Source organism: Palaemon carinicauda, chromosome 14, assembly GCF_036898095.1.
Source record: "Palaemon carinicauda isolate YSFRI2023 chromosome 14, ASM3689809v2, whole genome shotgun sequence".
NCBI lineage: Eukaryota > Metazoa > Arthropoda > Malacostraca > Decapoda > Palaemonidae > Palaemon > Palaemon carinicauda.
The window spans coordinates 111,464,544-111,489,818 of record NC_090738.1 but is presented as its reverse complement, the minus strand read 5'-3'; the positions used below and the strand labels follow the sequence as shown (position 1 = coordinate 111,489,818).

At 43.5% G+C, this 25,275-nt stretch overlaps 1 protein-coding gene across 1 annotated transcript in view; it reads right to left on the bottom strand.

Moving 5' to 3' along the window:
* Positions 1–4,289: 4,289 nt before the first annotated feature.
* Positions 4,290–25,275, bottom strand: part of LOC137653224 (probable U3 small nucleolar RNA-associated protein 11) — a 79,612-nt gene continuing 58,626 nt past the window's right edge. The window contains exons 5-7 of the mRNA XM_068386591.1: positions 12,280–12,410; positions 5,042–5,152; positions 4,290–4,507 (exon numbers count right to left, since the gene is read on the bottom strand). Coding sequence (XP_068242692.1) covers positions 4,409–4,507; positions 5,042–5,152; positions 12,280–12,410 — 341 coding nt within the window. The 3' untranslated portion in view covers positions 4,290–4,408. The remainder of the gene's footprint in view (positions 4,508–5,041; positions 5,153–12,279; positions 12,411–25,275) is intronic.

The window sequence follows — 25,275 nt, the reverse complement described above, 5'->3', positions numbered from 1 at the left end:
GATTCTCTGTCCAGTGCTGGACTGGAGTTAAGCACCAGTCACCCATTGAGATGCTATCACTAGAGAGTTATGGCGTCTTTTTGACTGGCCAGACAGTACTACATTGGATCTTTCTCTCTGGTTACAGTTCCCTTTCCCTTTGCCTACACATACAATGAATAGTCTGGCATATTCTTTACATATTCTCCTCTGTCCTCATACACTTGACAACACTGAGATTACCAAACAATTCTTCTTCCCCCAAGAGGTTACTGCACTGTAATTGTTCAGTGGCCACTTTCCTCTTGGTAAGGGTAGAAGAGACTCTTTAGCTATAGTAAGCAGCTCTTCTTGGAGAAGGACACTCCAAAATCAAACCATTGTTCTCTAGTATTGGGTAGTGTCATAGCCTCTGTACCATGGTTTTCCACTGTCTTGGGTTAGAGTTCTCTTGCTTGAGGGTACACTCTGATGCACTATTCTATCTAATTTCTCTTCCTCTTGTTTTGTTAAAGTTTACATAGTTTATTTAGGAGATATTTATTCTAATGTTATTACTCTTATTAAAATATTTTATTTTTCCTTTTTTCCTTTTCTTACTGGGCTATTTTCCCTGTTGGAGCCCATGGGCTTATAGCATCCTGCTTTTCCAACTAGGGTTGTAGCTTAGCAAGTGATAATAATAATAATAAGAGGCACAGTAAGAGCAGTGAAACTTTGACAGGGAGGAGGTCTCAAAACATACATCAGGAAACAGTTCTTTCCTCCCAAGATCAGAACCGGAAGTTTACCAAGAAGAGGCCCCTGACTGACAATTGGCTTTCCATTCAGAAGAATCTCCTTTGGCTCTCACACTCCAAGAATAATGAAGTAACACTTATTTTAGTCTCTGAAAAGTGTAAAGGTAAGCATGGTATCAGGCACCATGTAAACATGGATACTGGTCACTTGGTTGTGAAGAACATTGCCCCTTTCAGTATTCATAACAATGCTATGAACAGTCTTTGGTGGACACTTATTCTTGTTTCCGGTCCAGTGAGCACTTGGAAAATTCCCAGCATATGGGACAGGTGATCTCATTCTCACATGCATATAACACAATGGCTCGAGAAGATGACGGTATTGAGGCAACCAACCTTGCGATGGTCAATCGCGCACCAAACAATCTCGGATTGACCAATCAAGATCAGACCAATTACGATAGGTAGAACAGAACTCATAGACTAATCAGAGAGCGAGAGATCACGAGGCAACCAAGGATCATAATCCCGAACACGCTCATGTGACGGAATGTCTTGCCACTCGTAAAAGCAAGCCGACTGATTGGCGATTCCTCTCCCCCTACAACAAACAAATTTGTCTCCCTAAGGAACCAAAGCATCATTATGGAGAGGAACCAAGGTGTGTGGTCATTCCCCGCTTTTCACCAGGGTTACACTCCAGGAACCAAAGCAAAAAAGCTAGAAACCTATTTTTTGCTAATTACGGGCATTTTAAAGTCTTTATAAACTCTCCCTAAACTGTTACAAACCTTTCTCACACTCTCATAACACTTTCCACACTCCTATGAACACTTTGTTATACAGGAATTTTGCTATACATATACTGTAAGTGCACTACTATAACCAGTACACAAGGTTAGGTTAGCCTAAATTAGCTTACAGGTACGGGACTGGAGTACTATACATTATACTATACTGTACATGTTCAATGCATATACTTACAGCACTACATATATCTTAAAGTTGCGGGACAATGAGAATTTCGCTAAAATGGTGCTATGTAACTCAGGGCTGCAGGACATGAAACATTTCTCTGAAACTATTTTATTTGAAAAAAAAAAAAAAAAATACTTTGCTATTCTGGATACATACCTGATCTTATTCTTACTTAATTCTAACTAATTCTACCTTATTTCTCTTCCTCTTGTGTTGTTAAAGTTTTTATAATTTATAGAGGAAAAATTTATTTTAATGTTCTTATATTTTATTTTTCCTTGTTTCCTTTCCTCACAGAGCTATTTTCCCTGTTAGAGCCCCTGGCCTTATAGCATCCTGCTTTTCAAACTAGGGTTGTAGCTTAGCAAGTAATAATAATGATAATCTGGGATACAGTACTCACCTAATATACTCACTCTAATGAAACTAAAATAATGATGATGAATTAGCTGTGCAGTAGATGACGACAATACTTAACAGCATAGGTAATCGTAGGTGCATCATAGTTTGATTTATAGTATTTAAAATGAAAACTTTAACAAAAGTATAATAAAACACACAATAACAAAGTAATACTTATAGATGTACAACTCGCAACACAAAGTAGAACTAGACAAGGGAAGATACTGACAACATAGCATCACTCCTTTGGGTGACGCTGCACTCTGTGGGCCATTCAACAGCCAGTATACATATTACCAGGCCCTGATTGGCTGACTCATCTGTCAACCAATCGTGTTAGTATACTATCCTGCATAAGCAACACTAGTGATATTCACACTCAGCACAGCTTTAGCAGACGCAGGCTTAGGGTACTTTTCATCATGCTCTTGTTCAGCCATTCTTTGTTTGTTTGTGATATTTTTCATGTGTTTCAATCTAGCTTTTTAAAATTTTAATTTTTATAAGGTGGTAATATAGAAAATTAATGGAATAATGAATTCTTAAAAATTTATATTTTAAGCAAAATTAAGCATATTTTGAGAATCGCAGCAAATTTTAGGCCCATATTGCAACAGAAAACTTGGTTTTTCATGAATTCGTGAAAAGCAAGGGACGACTGTACTTCGATCATCCAGGGGTAGGAAGGAGAGAAGGGCAGCAACCCTTCATCCCAACTGACAGCGTGTGTGATCAGTTCGGTATGAGACCAAGCACTGGTAGCAGGACCTTAATACCCATTACATACTGATACTTCTTCCCGCTCTGGATTGGTTCTCAGAAAGGCACCAACTCTCTCGTTCATAAGAAGGGAGAGATTGGTTGGAGTCACATACCTGTAGATTGGTCTTCCTGGACTTCTTCAATGAATTCTTTTTCTTCTTCTGGGCAGAAGTAGCAATGTCCAAAGGATCAACCAAGGAAGAGGAAATGGAGGAGGAAGAGGAGCACACGTGCTCCTTTTTCTTGCTAATCTTCTATAGGGTCGAAGTCTTGGAGGCTAGTAAAAACAATCCCGCAGAGGAAGATCCTTGTAGCAGTTGAGACTAAAACAAGTACCTCAAGTCAAACAGTAGACGAGGGAAGATACAGCAAAAGCCTCAGAGGTCCTGGCAGTAGCTAACACTTTCAGCAGCTTTGACACCGACAGAACACCAGACATGCCCTAGGAAAACCATAACTAGGGAAAGGTGTCTGTAGAGTACTTTCACTTTCCTAAGGAAAGCCTGAGAACAAGCTAACATATCCTCCTCCCCACAAATTCCTTAAAAGGACCCAGTTTTAGAGGAATCCAAGGGCAACACAGGAAGTAGAGCAGTGCTGGAAGAAAAGAAGGTGCAAGTTTCTTAAGCATTACTTCAGGCACTGCCAGCTCTAATACTGTACTAAAGATTACCATTTTACTACAAATAAAAAAATCAAACCAGCCAAGACTGAAGAGGCAGCAAAAGTCGTCTATACTGTTTTCGACCGAAGTCCAAAGTGAGTGTCTACCTGACTGCTGGATGGGTGGGGCTTACTCTCCACCTGATGGAGGTTTTAACTACCATGTCACATTTTTAACAGCCATCTCAGCTTAGCTTAGGTCATACTATAAAAAGATGATGGTTTGTGTTCATGTAGGAACAAATGAGGTTGGAATTTACAGTAATTTCCTCCATTTAATTTTTGCTTTTATTTTCTATTACTAAATGTCAGTAATAAGCAATTTTAATTTCAATAAATAAAGAAATATCATGTAACTCAGGAACATTTTTCTAAATTTCCTCATTCATTGCCTAATTTTATGGTCTTAAACAAAATACTTTGACTGAAAAAGTAACTCTGAACAGAGTATAATTTAGTACTGTACCAGGGTCGATACCACAATTTCATATTGAAGAAAAGATGGAGGAAGAAATACTCTAAAGATGGTATTGTAAGCTGCTAGATATTAGCTTCAGCCCTGATGAAGACTACAGTAGTCTAATAATGTAGCCTGGAATGCGTAGCTGATGATGATACGCTGTGAGTACTAAAGTATTTCCCAATAAAGGTATATTATCACTACCTCCAAATAGAGTAAACATATGAATTGAGTGGTCTCATCTTCAAAGCACTAAGTTTCTAGATATTAAAATACTTGGAGAAATATAAGATTTAAACAGGATAATTTCTTTAAAATATTTATTTACCTTAATTAATCTGTAAATGTCTGTTTGCAAAAGGGTTAAAGGAATCATGGTAACAGGTTTAGAGTTTAAGGAGAGGGGTTTTGTCATTAAAAAAAATTATTTTTTTCGAACTTGAGGCCACTCGTACACTGGAGCCGTTGAACTAGTACCTTCCGCAACAAGTTTTGGTTTTTCCTCATCTTTGCTTTTGCTTGCCTGTGGTGACAAACGAGTGTACAAGTAGTTTAATAAGAGATAAAATCTAAATCCAATTGCAAGGGCATTTTACTAACTTTCCCTTCTGTTTTTTGTGTATGTATCATATATTTCTCATATGAGCAATAACTCCTAGACATGCTTACGTACTAAACATAATATATAAGACTGTATTCCATACATGTAAATGCACATGATTATATATTCAACAGAAGCTTTAAATCTTTTAAAGGAGTTGTCTCATTTCAGTACCAGAATATCAACCATATGGTATGATGTAGGGATCCTTGCTTCCTTACTTTTATGGCATAGCCGAAGGAAAGGTTATAATCTAATATTAGATTTTCAAAGTACAGTAGTTACAGTATACAATAGGTTAATTACACAATCTCTGTACAGATTAAGTAATATCTGAGTTTTGTGATATTGATAAATACCGAAAAATTGTTGTTAAAATACACGTACTCTTCAAAAAATGATACTGATCCCAAATAAGGAATCAATAGCACTGGTACGCAAAACTACTGCACTTACCATGAGCTTTTTGCGGACTTCTAATTTCTCTTGCATTATGCGTAACTTGTTTTCCCTCTCAATTCTCTGGGCAAGCTCTTTGTAGGCACGTGATTTTGACTTAAGAAGTTTCTGAAATTGATAAAGAATCAATTTTGAATTACTATTTGTGCAATTTTATTATATAAAATACAATACTTTACCACTTTGAAAATATGCTGAACTTATATGTAACACAATGACAGGATTTTCTCAGAATTTAGGCCATTCATTTCCTAGGGACAATTGAGGAGTAGTATATTTAGATTCCTATTGATCTTTAAGGAATCTGAACTTTAAGCAAAGCCTATAAGATTATCTATTTTGAGTAATATAATAAGTCAAAAATTAAAACTACCTTATTTTCAATAATGTTACAATAATGAGTACTTTGTTTGATTAGCATTTCAAGTATATGTATTAATCCTTTGAGTGCCTCCCCTTCACCAAAATATTTGGTACTCAAGACCTAGGTCTTTTTCTGTGACATTTTACATAACTCATCAAGAGATGACTTTACAATTTTTTCTTTTGTGTAGACAAATAAATTTCCTTTCCATTGGTATACAGTATAATACACATTTTGTAAACTTCATATACTGTATGAAAATAATAGAGAAAAAGAAATTAGTAATAATTGGACATAGAATACATCCCAATGGCGCCAAAGAGAGTAGAAACATTCAGACGTTGAATGTATTCGAGGGCACTTAAAGGATTAAACAAGCTATTACAGTGGATCATCAAAATGTATATCAAAATGATATTTTAATTATAAAATAAATTTTTGAATATACTTACCCGGTGAATATATAATAGCTGCAACTCTGTTGCTCGACAGACACATACATAAAAAACTCGCGAGCGATCGCTATGCAGGTTGCGGGTGTGCCCACCAGCGCCAACTGTCGGCCAGATACCACTCTCGGATGTAAACAAAACCTTCAATTTCTTCTCATCCCACTGCGTCTCTATTGGGGAGGAAGGGAGGGTCGTTTAATTTATATATTCACCGGGTAAGTATATTCAAAAATTTATCTTATAATTAAAATATCATTTTTAAATATTTAACTTAGCCGGTGAATATATAATAGCTGATTCACACCCAAGGAGGTGGGTAGAGACCAGAGTTAATTATGTTTACAGCGTATAAGCTAAGAGTTTTTTCATTTTGGCAGTTATCAATATAACAAAACCAAAATAAATAGGTACCTGGTGAGGAAGTTGACTTAGACGATTACTCTGCCTTGTAAGTCTGTCTTCCTCACGGAGCCCAGCGATCCTCTTAGGATGCTGATAGACTCCCAGGAGCTGAAGTATCAAGGGCTGCAACCCATACAACAGGACCTCATCAAACCCCTAATCTGGGCGCTCTCAAGAAATGACTTTGACCACCCGCCAAATCAATCAGGATGCGAAAGGCTTCTTAGCCTTCCGAACAACCCATAAAATAATATTAAAAACATTTCAAGAGACAGATTAAAAGGGTATTGGAATTAGGGAAGTGTAGTGGTAGAACCCTCACCCACTACTGCACTCGCTGCAACGAATGGACCCAGTGTGTAGCAGTCCTCGTAAAGAGTCTGGACATCTTTTAAGTAAAATGACGCGAACACTGACTTGTTTCTCCAAAAAGTAGCGTCCATAATACTTTGCAGAGATTTATTTTGCTTGAAGGCCACGGAGGTTGCTATATCTCTAACTTCGTGCGTCTTAACCTTAAGCAAACATCGGTCTTTCTCATTCAAGTGAGAATGAGCTTCTCGTATTAAAAAAATCTGATAAAATATGACAAAGCATTCTTTGACATAGGCAATGAAGGTTTCTTAACTGAGCACCATAATGCCTCAGATTTCCCTCGTAATGACTTAGTACGAGCTAAATCGAACTTAAGAGCTCTAACAGGACATAATACTCTTTCCAGTTCGTTGCCTACGATCTCTGATAAGCAAGGAATATCAAAAGATTTAGGCCAAGGACGAGAAGGCAGTTCACTTTTGGCCAGGAAACCAAGTTGAAGTGAACAAGTGGCTTTTTTCTGTAGAAAAGCCGATGTTCTTACTGAAGGCATGAAGTTCACTGACCCTTTTAGCCGAAGCCAAGCACACTAGGAAAAGTGTCTTGAGGGTGAGATCCTTCAGGGAGGCTGAATGTAATGGCTCAAACCTGTCTGACATGAGGAACCTTAGGACCACGTCTAAGTTCCATCCAGGAGTTGCCAAACGACGTTCCTTAGAGGTCTCGAAAGACTTAAGGAGATCTTGGAGATCTTTATTGTTGGAAAGATCTAAGCCTCTATGTCGAAAGACCGAAGCCAACATGCTCCTGTAGCCCTTAATCGTGGGAGCTGAAAGGGAGCGAACCTTTCTCAGATGTAAAAGAAAATCTGCGATTTGGGCTACAGAGGTACTGGACGAGGACACAGATGCTGACTTGCACCAGTCTCGAAAGACTTCCCACTTCGACTGGTATACTCTAATGGTAGAAGCTCTCCTAGCTCTTGCAATCGCACTGACTGCCTCCTTCGAAAAACCTCTAGCTCTTGAGAGTCTTTCGATAGTGTGAAGGAAGACAGACGAAGAGCGGGGAGGCTTTGATGGACATTCTTTACGTGGGGCTGACGTAACAGATCTACCCTTAGAGGAAGACTTCTAGGAAAGTCTACCAGCCATTGAAGTACCTCGGTGAACCACTCTCTCGCGGGCCAGAGGGTAGCAACCAACGTCAACCTTGTCCCTTCGTGAGAGGCGAACTTCTGCAGTACCTTGTTGACTATCTTGAATGGTGGGAATGCATATAAGTCCATAAAAGACCAATCCAGTAGAAACGCGTCTATGTAGATTGCTTCTGTATCTAGGACTGGAGAGCAAAAGAATTGGTAACCTTTTGGTCAACGAGGAGGCAAAGAGGTCTATGGTTGGTTGACCCCAAGAAGCCCAAAGACTCTTGCCCACGTCCTTGTGGAGGGTCCATTCCGTGGGTATCACCTGACCCCTCCGACTGAGACAGTCTGCCAAGACGTTCAAGTCCCCCTGGATGAATCTCGTCAACAGGGAGATGCCTCGAATTCTAGACCATAAGAGAAGGTCCCTTGCGATCTCGAGCAGCGTGAAGGAGTGTGTGCCTCCTTGCTTGGAGATGTACGCCAAAGTTGTGGTGTTGTCTGAGTTGACCTCTACCACTTAGTTTCGAAGACGCTTCCTAATATCATCAAGGCCAAGTGGACTGGTAATAGCTCCTTGCCATTGATGTGCATGCTCTTCTGACTTGAGGTCCACAGACCCGCGCATTTCCGACCGTCCAGGGTCGCACCCAACCCAAACCCGACGCGTCTGAGGACAACACGTGGTTTGGGTTCTTGACTGCTAGGGATAGTCCCTCTCTCAGACTGATATTGCTGTCCCACCATTTCAGGCATGCCTTTATTGGTTCGGAGACTGGGAATGATACCGTCTCTAATGTCTTGTCCTAGTTCCAGTGAGAGGCTAGATGGAACCGGAGAGGCAGAAGGGGTAGTCTCCCTAGTGAGACAAACTGCTCCAGGGATGAGAGAGTCCCTACGAGACTGTTCCAACTCCTGACTGAATAAACGTTTTCTTTTCAGCATTAGTTGGACTTCGAGCAGGGCTTGACTGCGAATCTCCATCCCCAAAAATAGAATAATCTGGGATGGGATCAGTTGGGACTTTAAGGTTGACCACAAGTCCCAACTCCCTGGCCAGACTCAACGTCCAATGTAGATCCTGCAGACAGCGAAGGCTGGACGATGCTCTGAGAAGCCAGTCGTCCAAGTACAGGGAGGTCGAAACTGGTACCCCACATTCCTGTAAACAAACCTCAGAAACGGTTGGGAATCCGGGTGTATAGGAATGTGGAAGTATGCCTCCTGAAGGTTGAGAGAGACCATCCGGTCGCCTTCCATAAATGCTGTCAAGACAGCCTGGTAGACTTCATCGTGAAGTTTGTCTTGACAATGAACACATTGAGCGCACTTACGTACTCCTGCAGTGAACATGGCTGCCAAATCATGGAGCCATCCCTGAGGGACTTGTTCCTGCAGAGAACGTGGCTGTCAGATCATTGGAGCCATCCCTGAAAGCCTTGTTTATGCGTGACATAATTGTACAGCAAAACTTCAAAGGCTCGAAAACAGCTGTGAAGTTGACCTGTAAAATCTTGGAGCGTCTCATGGCCAGGCGCCAGGGAGAGTCTATGAGGTTTGAGAAGTCTATCTGGGCAGAGGCAGGAACTCCCAAGCCGAGAACTTCTCTCGTGTCATATCAGACTCTCGCTCTATAAGCCAGTTTAAAAGAAGGGAAAGCAAAGGCTGTATCCCCCAAACTCCTCCTGGTGATAAACCAGTCGCCTAGCAAACGTAAAGCTCTCTAGGAGAGCGAGAGAGCACTAGCTTATAACACAACGGCTTCGAAGTAGCTAGGCCTAGTGTAAGCTCTGACGTTTAGGCGAACGAGGAGCAGCAGTTACAAAAAGATCCGGACAAAGATCCTTAAAAATCAGCATGATTTATTTAAAGTCCATAGAGGGCTAAGAAGCTTTAGGCTCCTCTCCGTCTGACAGAGTCCTCAAGGGAATATCAGTAGGAGGGGGAACAGCAACTTCCTCATCTAAAGGAACCTTGTCCGATAATAGCAGAGTCTCAAGCAAGGGAGAGACCTACCGTGGTGGCAATGCTTTACAAGCAGAGTCCACACGCACTGATGCATTAGTAGCGGACCAGGACGCAACGTCATGTAACTGCTTGACAGTCTGTGAACTGTCAACAACAACAGGTGCGAGAGACCAGGACGCAACGTCATGTAACTGCTTGACAGTCTGTGAACTGTCAACAACAACAGGTGCGTGAGGACGCACAGCGTCCACTCGAGACTGCTTTGACCGCCTAGACTGAGCAGTCAAAACAACTCTAGAATGCGGAGGTTGACGCTCAGCGTCAGAACAAGTCAACTCCGATTGTTAGCGAACGTCCTGAACGTCAACAGGAGCATCAGCAAGTGGCCTAACGTCCAAATGTGGCTGAAAATCCACACGAGACCGCATCGAGTGTGGTTCTAAACAACCTGACTGACGTGACTTAGCTACGCCAACGTCAACAGGACGCACAAAGGAACGTTAGGGTGGCTGAAAGACAGGATCTCGATGAGATAAACAGCTAGACTCAACAGACTTATCGGCAGAATAGTCTTCCATAAGGGAGGCAAGCTTATTCTGCATGTCTTGCCGTACAACCCAATTAGGATCAACGGAAATGGTTGCGGTAAGAGACGAGGGTAACGTATGTGACCGCAAAACCTTGCCTACAAAAAGACTCTCGGAGTCTGTGTTACGCTTTTGTTAGGCGGCGAGCAGTCTTCCGATGACTGCATAGGGTCAGAGCTGTCCTAATGGCTACAACCAGGACGCTGGACCTGTCCTGAAAGGACTGACTTTCGCTTAAGGGCCTCGAAACCTTGTTTCAGGTTTCTTATGCGAAAAGCCTTCGGATGACGAGGAGAAAATCGTCTCTCTCGTCTTATGGTAGGGGTGATCTTGGTAAGATACACCCGATACCATAGAGGGAACGTCTGTTCGCTGATCAAGGCCTCTCGAACCCATAAGTTGTACGACATTACTTCTCCCCTGGGCTTGGGAGCTTGCAAGAGGTCCCGGACTAGGCGAACGACAGGCACGAACAGACGAACCCTCGGTCGCAACACTGATAACACTTTGAGCAATATCACTTTATCACTATGATTTTCTGTTTTGCACTTATTTCACTGAAATCGAAACTTCTACTGATTTCTACCTGAAGCACGCAATTCTACCCTCATCAAAAGGTAGTAATTGCGAAATCAGTCTTATAATGCAAGCACATTAAAACCAGCAAAAAACAGTAAACAATTTTAAGATAAAAAATTCAGTGGCAGGGGAAGAGACTAAACACTAGTTCATTCAAAACTACGTTTTCAATCTCTCACCGTACATTGCCTGGGGACGAGAATAAAAAACTAAAAACGTTTTATCCTTTCTCCCCGTACAGAGACTAGGGACGAGAGTAACTCGAGAACAACGTTACCCGCTTGAACGGAACGTTTTCTCTCCTCTCTCTCCCTCCGTCTCTATCTCTCTCTCTCTCTCTTGATTTCGCATCTAAGAGAAGAGCCCACTTACGTTTCGTCAAAAAAACATGTTATTTGACCAAAGGAAAAAACTGAAAGGTTTTTCAATTAAAAAGTTCCTTTAAAATAGAATTTAAAACATTTAAGCTTTGAAAGAAGAATGAACAAAACGTCAGAATCGATTTACTCTTTCTGCAAAGTGAAACCGTGATACTCTCTCTCTCTATCGTAACGATAGAGCGCAAACTGCGTAGCATAAATAAGCTAAACGTTAGTTCATCTTTGAAACAGTACGAAGACTATTCAAAGAAAATCTTTCATAAAATATCTATTAAAAAATATTCATTTAAAAAGTTTTAAATCATTAGCTCTTTAAAAGCTATTTACGATTGAAAGGGCTCAACGCTGTTTAACTTCGGTTTCCAAGTTAGGACCGCCTACTCTCAGGAAAGGTCGCATATAAACAAATCATTAAAAATTTATTTTTATGTTTATTATAAATGGAAAGTTAATCGAAGAGGCCTAATAAAGGCGGTGAGATATAAAATATATAGAGGAAAATCTATAATTAATTTATAACGTGATAAGATAATTGCTAAAAGCCTAAACACACTTCCGTCTAAGGGAAGGGTCGGCCATTTAAAAGTCAAAGAAAGTCCATACTCTCTTTGTCATCAAAAATTAAATCTATCCAAAAACGTAGTTCAAGATTTAAGATAAAGATAAAACACCTGCACTGCGAAAGCTCAAACCAAAATGAAGTACTTCACCAAATATGTTGAGAAAACTCCATGTTCTACAGCGAGTAAAAGTACGTCTTGTCGACACGTCGACAGAGAAGAAATTGAAGGTTTTGTTTACATCCGAGAGTGGTATCTGGCCGACAGTTGGCGCTGGTGGGCACACCCGCAACCTGCATAGCGATCGCTCGCGAGTTTTTTATGTATGTGTCTGTCGAGCAACAGAGTTGCAGCTATTATATATTCACCGGCTAAGTTAAATATTTAAAAATACATAGTTAATCTAAATTGTAATTTAAAATAATATCAGAGGTCTGATCTAAGTAGCTGAAAGACAATGTTACACATACAGAGCTAAACTCACCTTTACATCAGGATTATTGGCATCAATATCTAGAGACATGTGAGCGAGTTGGGATAGTCGTACCCGGTTAAAACTCCTCCCCAAAAGTGCTGGATGGGTGTCAAGAATCTTGGCAGCACTAGTTTTTTTAGCTGTAGAAAATATTGAACTTAAGAATACAAGAATGCGCTAACAAATTTACATGGCTATTTGTTTTCTGTGCTTGCTTACAACACTGTACAAGAATCTTTAATGCTGAACCATATTTAGAAGAGATTCAGTTTTGTAAGATTTTAATCAAAGTCATCTATGAACTGGAATATCATGTGGTTTTGCAGAAGACTTCACAAAATACTATAATAAATCTAAAATTCTATGAAAGTTTTCCAGATTCTTAAAAACATAAGGTCTGAGTACAATTTCATAATTGTAGAAGGAAGAAAACATGAATTTTAACAAAAATTGAATATTCTGATACAAAAATTACATTCTGCATGCTGTCACTTGGGGGCCACCAATGCCCTCTTGAGGTTTGGGGTATTCCATACTTTGCTGATTACTTTTCTGACCAAGCAAAACAGAAGAGTTGGAAGGCGTCCTCCAACACAACTTGCCTGATCTGATATTGGTGATTATTACACTGAGAGCTTGTGGTTTAGCTTCATCACAAACATGTTGATTATCAGGAATCCCCACAATGTCAGGAGGTTCCTTGCCCCTTGAGGATAAAGACCCAACAATATGACAAATTTGGAAACAATTTGTATTTTTTCCTAACTAATACAAACCTGTAGTTGTTTACATAGGATATATCTTTCAGCAAAGCTGGAAGGCAGCCAATGCACTAAAAAGAAATGTGAGGTAGCAGCCCTACATTCCCACTGTTGTGGGTTGGTAGGAGGTGGCTGTGGGGTACCCCAGCCACCTATCTCTACTCACAGCTCACACAGCTGCCTCACTTTCAATTGCAGGCAGTACTTCAGGGAGACAGGTGATGGCAGGACAACTTTTGTAAACAACTACAGGTTTGTATTAATTAGGGAAAAATACAAATTGTTTCCAAATTTGTTATTTGTTCCCACACTAACAAACCTTCCATTGTTTACGTAGGATGAGTCACTCTTAGGTGGGTGTAAGTCCGGTTTCTGGCTTAGCCATTGACCCGGGTTGTCCTGGAACAATATTAGATTGTGTCTGAGGATAAACCTTGACACCTCACTAATAAATCACAGTTTGTGTGTTATTGTGGCCTGAGCAAAAGAAAAAAAAGTGGTTGTAGAAATAGCATCTGAACGTCTAGGTAAGACGAGTTCAAAAAAACATGAGTCTTACATATGCTGTATGGACGTTCCCAATGATCCCTCGCAAGAAAACATTGAGGACGTGAATAATATAATTAATTATTATCTATACTAGGATACACAAGGAAAGTGGTTCTTACCTGCAGAGGTTGAAGCCGGCTTGCAGAGGACCCAAGGAGCTGCACCCCAAGAGAGAGGAAAATGAAGAGAGGAAAAATGCCAGACATACTCTCATTCCTTCCAGACTTGAACCAGGTAACCAAAACCCACAACCAGCTGCTACTTGTCCAACAAGGAGCCTGAGGTCATCTTAAACCACTTGTTGTGCAGCCACCACAGGCCAGATAGTAAACGTATCGAGCCTTCTGTGGGTCACATCTTTGAGGTAGTGGGCAGTGAAGGTTGTTTGCCGCTTCCATAAGGCCTCTTGTAATACTTGAGAAACCGAGTAGTTTTGCTTAAATGCCATGGACGTCCTGATGCCCCTGACATCATGAGCTCTAGGTCATCGAGCTTGAGGAGGGTCTTGTTGGAGGGCAAACTCTATGACTTTGCAAATCCAAAAAGAGATCGTGTTCTTGGTGACTCTCCTCTTCGTTCTGCCCAAGCTGTCAAACAAGGCTGAAAGCTGGGGTCTTGTTGCTGCAGTGTGTTTAAGATAATATCTAAAACTCCTTACTGGGCAAAGTAACAATTGATCTGGGTCATTGGTTACAGTAATGAGACTTGCTATCCGGAAGGCCCCGAATCTAGGACCCGTGACGGATGGATTTTGAGTTTTAGCAATGAACTCGGTGAAGAAGCCGAGTGTCATTTCCCTCCATCCCCTTAAATGGGTGATGCATACGAAAGACCAACTCTCTTTGCCGATGCTAAAGTGAGTAGGAATACCGTCTTCTAAGTGAGATTACGGTCTGTTGCATGTAGTGGTAGTTCGTAAGAAGGGTAGTTAAGGAACCTCAGGACGCGAACCATGTTCCAAGGATGAGGTCTGGTCTCCGACGAGGGGTAAGTGATCTCATAACTTTGTATGAGTAAAGAAAGTTCCAAAGAAGAGGAAAGATCTACTCCATTCAATCTAAAGGCCAGGCTTAAGGCTGAGCGATAGCCTTTCACCACAGAGACTGAAAAGAGTTTTTCCTCTCAAGGTAAATAAGGAATTCCACTATTACAGGAATAGCGGCATCGAGGGGAGAGACACCCCTTCCATGATACCACCACAGAAGACTGTCCACTTGGCCCGGTACACTGCCATGGAGGACTTACGTGGGTGTTTGGACATTCTTTTCGCAGGTTGTCGCAAAAAGCCTCTCCATGAGAGGAGATGCTGGATAGTCTCCAGGCGAAAAGTCAAAGCGACTGCACGTTCTTATGATATATGTTGGCGTGTGGTTGTCTGAGAAGATGTGGACGGGGAGAAAGTTCTCTCGGGTGATCTACTACCAACTGCAGAAGGTCCGGAAACCACTCTGCATGATGCCATAGGGGAGCTATGAGGGTCATCATTAGATTTAGATTTTTGGATGCTCCGGTCTTGTTGAGCAAGCCTCTCATCAGACAAAATGGAAGAAAGGCGTATACGTTGATGTTGTCCCACAGTTGTTGGAATGCATCCTGCCATAGAGCCTGAGGGTCCGGAACTGGGGAACAGTAAAGTAGGAGCCTGAAGTTCAGGGATGGTGCGAACAGGTCCACAGTCGGGGAACCCCACAAAGTCAGGACTTTGTTGGCTATCAGAGTATTCAAAAACCATTCGGAACCCACTATCTGAGTCGTTCTGCTCAGATTGTCTGTGAGCACATTCCTCTCGCCCGGAATGTAGAGAGCAGACAGTGCTACCGAATGATCATCTGCCCATCATAGTATCTGTTCTGCAAGATGGCATAGTTGGTGCAAACAGGTACCACCTTGCTTCTTTACGTAAGCCACTACTGTGGTGTTGTCGCTCATCAACACTGTACAGAGTGACCCGCCAGCAACTATTGGAACTGTTGGAGAGCTAGGAAGGCTCATCTCTAGGAGATTTATGTGCTGGTACTTTTTGGATTCGGTGTGGTGCAGCAAGTGGGCTCCCCGCCATTTTTTTGATGCGTTTGTTTAGAGTAACAAACCCGGCGGAGGGACGAGAAGATCTTGACCTTTGCGGAAGTTCTCCTCTGCCACCCACCATTGTAGATGCATTACTTGTGCCTGGCATATTGGCCCTAGGGTGTCCGGGAAGGTCCCTCGAGGGTCGAGTTTCAAAGGCGTGCCACCTGCCTGTGGAACCTTCCTATGACTGTATCCCTTAGCTTTAGAATCGCATTTGCCAACATGTTGACCACGTGCCACGAAAGGAATTCCAAGGTCCGGGTGCCGGAGAGAAGGAAGGATTCCAAGGAAAGCCTGGTCGTCTTCTTAGAAAGGTCCGCGGAGCGAACAATGTGGCCCAGAGACCTGAACCATAGGTCAAGCCACAAAGCAGCCTGCATGGCGTACCTCCAACATCACTCTATGTTGAGTAGTTCAGAGGCTGTAAGGGAGGCTTACACAGAGGCTAGTCTCTGCAGTGGAACATTAGGTGTGAGAGATTCCACCGAAGGGTCGAGAATCGGGGTAGGATGAGGATCGTACTGGATCTTGTAATACTTCCTTCAGAGTACAAAAGGAAGTGACAGAGAGCTAGAGGTGCCTGCTTTCTTTCTGGCTGCTGCAAGTCCCTTTGACCAGGGTAGACCTGCACTGGTCTTGGGTGGTTTCTGGGATCCAAGGATCTGATCCAAGACCATTGTCCTTGCCTTCTTGTGGTGCAGAGTAGGGATCCGACAACTTGTTGAAGGTCCTACCAGAAGGCATGTTCCGACTCTTTGAGCTTGGCCTCAGAGTGAAACTTCGGACTTGCCGCTTTAGGGAGGAATTCTTTGTCCGTGTCCCTGAACTCATCTACATCTGGGCTCTCGTCTGAGAAAGCCTGAGGTGGGTCAAAGTCATCAACTGGAATTTGAGATGGTCCCGCCTCGGGAGACCTCTTCGCCTGTTCCTTTCTTCCTGCTTTCCTGGTCTTAAAATTCTTTGGAACTGTTTTGGAACCTTTATATTACTTCCTGGGAGGGAAGTGTTTTGCCAGGACCGCTGTTTCCAAAGAAAGTTGCTGTTCTTTAGGCTTCTGCAGTTCGGGAGCCATGACTTTCGTCTCTTTAAATGGGAGAGAAACAGGATGTTGATCTGGAGGAACAACTTTGATGGGTTTGGGATCAAAGGGGTGAATGGCGATCTCCCGAGGAGAACCAATGTCCCTATTTGTACGCGGATGGATATCTGCGCATGGTGGTGTGACACACTTCATCATCCTTCTCTGCTTGGTCATCATCCTGTCACCTGACTTGACCGGTATTAAGGGTAGAGTTGTCAGTAATCAACACTACCGAGCAGCCTATCAAACTCTGTTGAAGACTGAAGAGCTAATTGTGCTGTCTTCATTTATAGGATATCTATATTAAGGTTCCTCTCTATCTTTCACCAGAGGCCTGTGATTACATGTTCCCTTAGATAAGCCCCATCCTTCCTTCTATGTACCTGTGAAGAGAAGTTCTATACAGTACTATGGAATTAAAATGGAGACCCTTTGAACAGACTTTAATCCAGATTGTATCTGACTTCCTGTTACATAGGAACTTTGACATTGAGGAGCATCTTTATTTTGAGACCAGTGTGTCTTTCGAGACCATTGCAGAGAACTTACATGAACACAGTTGTGGGGATCCAGTTTTTCCAAAGATGACAGTGGCCTTAAAGTTGCTGCCCCTGACAAGACAGAAGTTGTTGGAGATTTAGAAAAGGGCATGCTACCCTTTTGAGTGTAGTTACTCAATTGTTGGATGGAAAAAACTTTTCCTATTGTTAGGTAATCCAGCTTTTGCTTGGGTGTGAGGCTGGACTTCTTCATATTTACCATCCATATACCAAGGCACTTCCCCCAATTTTGGGGGGTAGCCAACATCAAACAAATGAAAAACAGGGGACCTTTTCTCTCTAAGCTCCTCCCAGCCTAACAAGGGACTCAACCGAGTACGGCTGGTACTGCTAGGGTGCCACAGCCCACCCTCCCCCGTTATCCACCACAGATGGAGCTTAATAATGCTGAATCCACTACTGCTGCTACCTCCGCGGTCATCCAAGTCAACCGGAGGAACCAGCAGGGCCTAATGGAACTGTGTCACAATCGCTCACCATTCATTTCTATTTCTAGCACGCTCTCTTGCCTCTCTCACATCTATCCTCCTATCACCCACAGCTTTCTTCACTCCATCCAGCCACCCAAACCTTGGCCTTCCTCTTGTACTTCTCCCATCAAATCTTGCATTCATCACCTTCTTTAGCAGACAGCCATTTTCCATTTTCTCAACATGGCAAAATTACCCCAACACATTCATATCCACTCTAGCTGCTAACTCATTTCTTACACCCGTTCTCACCCTCACTACTTCATTCTTAACCCTATCTACTCGAGATACACTAGCCATACTCCTCAGACACTTCATCTCAAACACATTCAATTTCTGTCTCTGTTATTTTCATTCCCCACAACTCCAATCCATACATCACAGTTGGTACAATCACTTTCTCATACAGAACTCTCTTTACATTCATGCCCAACTCTCTATTCTTTACCACTCCCTCCACTGCCCCCAAACACTTTGCAACCTTCATTCACTCTGACGTACATCTGCTTCCACTCCACCATTTGCTGCAACAACAGACCTCAAGTACTTAAACTGATCCACCTCCTCAAGTAACTCTCCATTCAACATGACATTCAACCTTGCACCGCCTTCCCTTCTCGTACATCTCATAACCTTACTCTTACCCACATTAACTCTCAACTTCCTTCTCTCACACACCCTTCCAAATTCTGTCACTAGTTGGTCAAGCTTCTCTTCTGTGTCTGCTACCAGTACAGTATCATCCGCAAACAAAAACTGATTTACCTCCCATTCATGGTAATCTCGCCTACCAGTTTTAATCTTCGTCCAAGCACTCGAGCATTCACCTCTCTCACCACTCCATCAACATACAAGTTAACAACCACGGCGACATCACACATCCCTGTCTCGGCCCCACTCTCACTGGAAACCAATCGCTCACTTCATTTTCTATCCTAACACATGCTTTACTACCTTTGTAGAAACTTTTCACTGCTTGTAACAACCTTCCACCAATTCCATATAACCTCATCACATTCCACATCGCTTCACTATCAACTCTATCATACGCTTTCTCCAGATCCATAAACGCAACATACACCTCCTTACCTTTTGCTAAATATTTCTCCTATATCTGCCTAACTGTAAAAATTACAAATTTTAGGTAATTTGTATTTTTCCTAACAGTACTTACCTCAAACTACTTTCTTAGGAGTATCTGGGATCTCCTCCCATCCGACCAGAGTTTTGTGTAGTTTACCCTTAACCCATTTTCTATGAGGGGTAACCTCAGGCGGAGTGATACGCGCCCTGAGGCTAACCCCGGGTCAGAGAGCATGCCTGCTCAGGTCTCGACCTCCAGTAAGTTCTTGACAGCTAAGGTCTCTAAGGATACCAGGGGACACTCGGGGAAGGCAGGGTGGGCCATTACCCGAAAGTAGTTCGAGGTAAGTACTGTTAGGAAAAATACAAATTACCTAAAATTTGTGATTTGTTCCAACACGAAGTACTTACCTCGAAATACTTTCTTAGGAGACTTATACTTAAGGAGGTGGGCGTGGCCCTACAAGTTCTTGAGACTGTACTTAGGAAAAACCAGAGACCTAGAAAGGAGGCTAGGTCGTGTTAACCCCATAAAAAATTGATCGAGAGGAAACTACACAAAAATTATATTTTGATTATAAAAGGGATTTTGACGAAGGAAAAATCTATTTCTGGGCTCCGAGCTGTGCTGCCCAGTGAAATACTCCTAGAGCACTATTTCCAAGGAATATAACTGCTATATATTACCAGAGAAAAAAAGCATAGGAATGCCAGGTTGAACCCAGCTCGCTCACCTATAAAAGGTGTCGGTATAATATACTGGGGCGTGATAATTCACAACCAGAGGTCTCGCACTATTTAGATATCTCCTCTTCAAAATCCCCGCCACAGCGAGGTGCCGATCAACACTACTACCACTAACCCAACCCACGCCAGTGACGTCACTCCTTTATAGCACTTGTTGTTATTAAGTCCAACATGTTTTTTCTCGCGTTTACCCTTGGATTTATCATTATTTTATAATCGATGGCCGATTCCCAAGATACCCCATCGAAGTTAAGTACTTTATCCATGAGTTTTAGCGAGATTGGGCAGTGTAACCTCTGTTTTTATTAATTGAGAAGTGTTTATATATGAACGGCGTCCCCGTTCTTACCGTTCATGGTTCGGCTCTGCCCTTTTTCTCGTTAGTTCGTCCGTCATTAATATTTGTTCGAACTTTTAGGAGTTTTTTCCTTACATTTATATAGTACACCGTCTTTATGCTTTCATCTAGCATTAATTTTATGTTATCCTATGATATCAGTGTTAGCGTTTCATCAAGGAGTAGGTTATGTTGGTATACCTGCATTCGTGCATGTTGGTGGATTGCGTCACCATTGAGATTGTTTCGCTAGTTCTAGGAAGACGACCATCTCACTTATTATTATTAAACCTTTTAGTTTTATTACGCTCCACCTAGTTTTACATTTGGTTCGAGTGGGACTCTCGCGTTTTTTTTTTTTGTTTTTACTGAATATACTTACCCGGTGAATATATAATAGCTGACGTCTCCGACGGCTCGACAGAAACAAAAACTCGCGAGCGATCGCCATGAAGGTTGCGGGTGTGCCCACCAGCGCCGACTATCGGCCAGATACCGCATATACATGTAAACAGCCTCAGTTCTTCTCATTCCGCTGGGTCTCTATCGGGGAGGAAGGGAGGGCCTATAATTTATATATTCACCGGGTAAGTATATTCAAAAATTTATTTTATAATCAAAATATCATTTTTAAATATTAAACTTAGCCGGTGAATATATAATAGCTGATTCACACCCATGGTGGTGGGTAGAGACCAGTATTAATACAATATAGGCGTATATGCTTAGAGTTTTTGACAGTTATATCATAACAAAACCCAAATAAATATAGGTACCTGGTAAGGAAGCTGACTCTGACGATTACTCTGCCTTGTTAGTCCGCTTTCCTCACGAAGCCCAGCCATCCTCTCAGGATGCTGAAAGACTCCCAGGAGCTGAAGTATCCAGGGCGACAACCCATACAACAGGACCTCATCAAAACCCTTAATCCGGGCGCTCTCAAGAAATGACATTTGACCACCCGCCAAATCAAACAGGATGCGAAAGGCTTCTTAGCCTTCCGTACAACCCAAAACAAGATTAAAAACATTTCAAGAGACAGATTACAAGGATATTGGAATTAAGGGAATGTAGTGGTAGAACCCTCACCCACTACTGCACTCGCTGCAACGAATGGACCCAGTGTGTAGCAGTCCTCATAAAGAGTCTGGACATCTTTTAAGTAAAATGACGCGAATACCGACTTGCTTCTCCAAAAGGTCGCGTCCATAATACTTTGCAGAGATCTGTTTTGCTTAAAGGCCACGGAAGTTGCTATAGCTCTTACTTCGTGCGTCTTAACCTTAAGCAAGCAACGGTCTTTTTCACTCAAGTGAGAATGAGCCTCTCGGATTAAAAATCTAATAAAATACGACAAAGCATTCTTTGACATAGGCAATGATGGCTTCTTAACTGAGCACCACAAGGCCTCAGATCCACCTCGTAAGGATTTGGTACGAGCTAAATAAAACTTAAGAGCTCTAACTGGACACAGTACTCTTTCAAGCTCGTTGCCTACGATCTCTGACAGGCAAAGTATATCAAATGACTTAGGCCAAGGACGAGAAGGCAGTTCATTTTTGGCCAAGAAACCAAGCTGAAGTGAACATGTGGCTTTATCTGTGGAAAAGCCGATGTTCCTACTGAAGGCATGGATCTCACTGACCCTTTTAGCCGAAGCCAAGCACACTAAGAAAAGCGTCTTGAGGGTGAGATCCTTCAGGGAGGCTGAATGTAATGGCTCAAACCTGTCGGACATTAGGAACCTTAGGACCACGTCTAAGTTCCATCCAGGAGTTGCCATACGACGCTCCTTAGAGGTCTCGAAAGACTCAAGGAGATCTTGGAGATCTTTATTATTGGAAAGATCTAAGCCTCTATGTCTGAATACAGACGCCAACATGCTCCTGTAGCCCTTAATAGTGGGCGCTGAGAGGGAGCGAACATTTCTCAGATGTAGGAGAAAGTCTGCGATTTGGGCTACAGAGGTACTGGAAGAGGAAATAGATGCTGACTTGCACCAGTCTCTAAAGACTTCCCACTTCGACTGGTATACTTTGATGGTAGAAGTTCTCCTAGCTCTCGCAATCGCTCTGGCTGCCTCCTTCGAAAAGCCTCGAGCTCTTGAGAGTCTTTCGATAGTCTGAAGGCAGTCAGACGAAGCGCGGGGAGGCTTTGATGAAGATCCCTTACGTGGGGCTGCCGTAAGAGATCCATCCTTAGAGGAAGACTCCTTGGAACGTCTACCAGCCATTGAAGTACCTCTGTGAACCACTCTCTCGCGGGCCAGAGGGGAGCAACCAACGTCAACCTTGTCCCTTCGTGAGAGGCGAACTTCTGCAGTACCTTGTTGACGATCTTGAACGGTGGGAATACGTACGCGTCCAGGTGAGACCAGTCCAGTAGGAAAGCATCTATGTGGGTCGCCTCTGGATCTGGGACTGGCGAGCAATAGGTCGGGAGCCTTTTGGTCAACGAGGTGGCAAAGAGGTCTATGGAGGGTTGACCCCAAGTCACCCAAAGACTCTTGCACACGTCCTTGTGGAGGGTCCATTCCGTGGGGATCACCTGACCTCTCCGACTGAGACAGTCTGCCAAGACGTTCAAGTCCCCCTGGATGAATCTTGTCAACAGGGAGATGCCTCGACTTTTTGACCAGATGAGGAGGTCCCTTGCGATGACGAACAGTGTGTGGGAGTGAGTGCCTCCTTGCTTGGAGATGTACGCCAATGCTGTGGTATTGTCTGAATTGACCTCTACCACTTTGTTTCGAAGAATGCTCTCGAAACTCATCAAGGCCAAGTGAACCGCCAATAGCTCCTTGCCGTTGATGTGCATGCTCTTCTGAACCGACGTCCAAAGACCCGAACATTCCCGACCGTCCAGAGTCGCACCCCAACCCAAATCCGACGCGTCTGAGAACAACACGTGGTTTGGGTTCTTGACTGCCAGGGACAGACCCTCTCTCAGACTTATGTTGCTGTCCCACCAGTTCAGGCATGCTTTTACTGGCTCGGAGACCGGGATTGATACAGCTTCTAAAGTCTTGCTCTTGTTCCAGTGTGAGTCTAGATGGAACTGGAGAGGGCGAAGGTGAAGTCTCCCTAGCGAGACAAACTGCTCCAGGGATGAGAGAGTCCCTACGAGGCTCATCCAACTTCTTACTGAACAACGGTCTTTTTTCAGCATGAGTCGGACTTTGAGCAGGGCTTGCTCTATTCGGGTGGCAGACGGAAAAGCCCGAAAAACTAGACTGCGAATCTCCATCCCCAAATAGAGAATCGTCTGGGATGGAATCAGTTGAGACTTTTCTAAGTTTACCAAAAGTCCCAACTCCTTTGCCAGACCCAACGTCCAGTGAAGGTCCTGCAGACAGCGATGACTGGACGATGCTCTGAGAAGCCAGTCGTCCAAGTACAGGGAGGCTCGAATTCCCGATAAATGAAGGAATTTTGCCACATTCCTCATGAGCCTCGTAAACACGAGAGGAGCAGGGCTGAGGCCGAAGCACAGTGCTCGAAACTGGTACACCACATTCCTGTAAACAAACCTCAGATACGGTTGAGAATCCGGGTGTATAGGAATGTGGAAGTACGCATCCTGCAGGTCGAGAGAGACCATCCAGTCTCCCTCTCTGACCGCTGCTAGGACGGACTTCGTGGTCTCCATCGTAAATTTTGTTTTCGTAACAAAAACGTTGAGCGCACTGACGTCCAGCACTAGCCTCCAACCTCCCGTATGCTTTGGGACTAGGAAGAGACGGTTGTAAAATCCCGGTGATTGAAGGTCCGAGACTTTCACCACCGCTCCCTTCTCTAGCAACAGAGACACCTGGTGATGTAGAGCTTGTCTCCTTGACTCCTCTCGATACCTGGGAGAGAGGTCTAGAGGAACTGTTATTAGAGGAGGTCTGCGTACAAAAGGTATTTTGTACCCCTCCTTGAGCAACAACACAGACTCTTGGTCTGCACCCCTCTTCTCCCAGGCCTGCCAGAAGTTGTTCAGTCTGGCCCCTACCGCTGTCTGAGGACGTGGGCAGTCAGACTCTGCCACGGGAGGACTTGGATCCTCTCCTCTTGCCTCTCTTTCCGTCGGCACGAGCACCTCCCCTGCTGGGAGCTCTGCCACGAAAGGGCGGGATAAACCTAGACGCAGGAGTATCGATTCTGGGTCTCACAACAAAGGATGAAGAAGGAGCTCCCTTGCGAGCAGAAGTAGCCATCAGGTCATGTGTATCCTTCTGTACAAGCGAAGCAGCAATGTCCTTGATCAGCTGTTGAGGAAACAAGGCAGCCGATAAGGGAGCAAAGAGAAGCTCCGATCTTTGACAGGGAGTAACTCCTGCTGAAAGGAAAGAGCAAAGGGTTTCCCTCTTCTTCAGGACTCGACGTAAAGGTGGAGGCGAGCTCATTGGAGCCATCGCGGATGGCTTTGTCCATACAAGACATAATAAGCACGGAAACATCCTGGTCGGCAGACGAGATCTTCCTGCTTAATGCTCCTAGAGACCAATCTAAAAAGTTAAAAACTTCGAAGGCCCTGTAAACCCCTTTAAGGAGATGGTCAAGGTCCGAGGAGGACCAACAAATTTTAGAGCGTCTCATGGCCAGGCGACGGGGAGAGTCTACGAGGCTTGAGAAGTCACCATGGGCAGAGGCAGGGACTCCCAAGCCGAGAACTTCTCCTGTGTCATACCAGACGCTCGCTCTAGAAGCTAGTTTAAAAGGAGGGAAGGCAAAGGCCGTCTTCCCCAAACTCCTCCTGGTAACCAACCAGTCGCCTAGTAGACGTAAAGCCCTCTTAGAAGAGCGAGAGAGCACTAGCTTAGTAAAAGAAGGCTTGGCAGCAGCTAAGCCTAGCGCAAACTCAGACGGAGGCGAACGAGGAGCAGCAGTAACAAAATGGTATGGGAAAAGATCCTTAAAAATCATCATGATTTTCTTAAAATCCATAGAAGGTTGCGCAGCCTTAGGCTCTTCCACGTCTGATAAAACATCCAAAGGATTATCAGTAGGCGGAGGATTAGCAACATCCTCATCTGAAGGAACCTCGTCCGACAATTGATGAGTCTCAAGCAAGGGAGAGACCTGCCGTGGTGGCAATGCTTGACAAGCAAAGTCCACACGCAAAGGAGCATCAGTAGCAGTCAAGGAAGCTACGTCATGTAACTGCTTAAAGGACTGACCAGCAATAACAACAGGAGCGGGAGGACGCTCGACGTCAAGTCGAGACTGCCTTGACTGCCTAGATTGAGCAGTCAAAACAACCCTTGACTGCGGTGCTTGACGCTCAACGTCAAAACAAGGCAACTGAGCTGGTTGGCGAACGTCCTGAACGTCAACACGAGCATGCGGCAGCGGCTGAACGT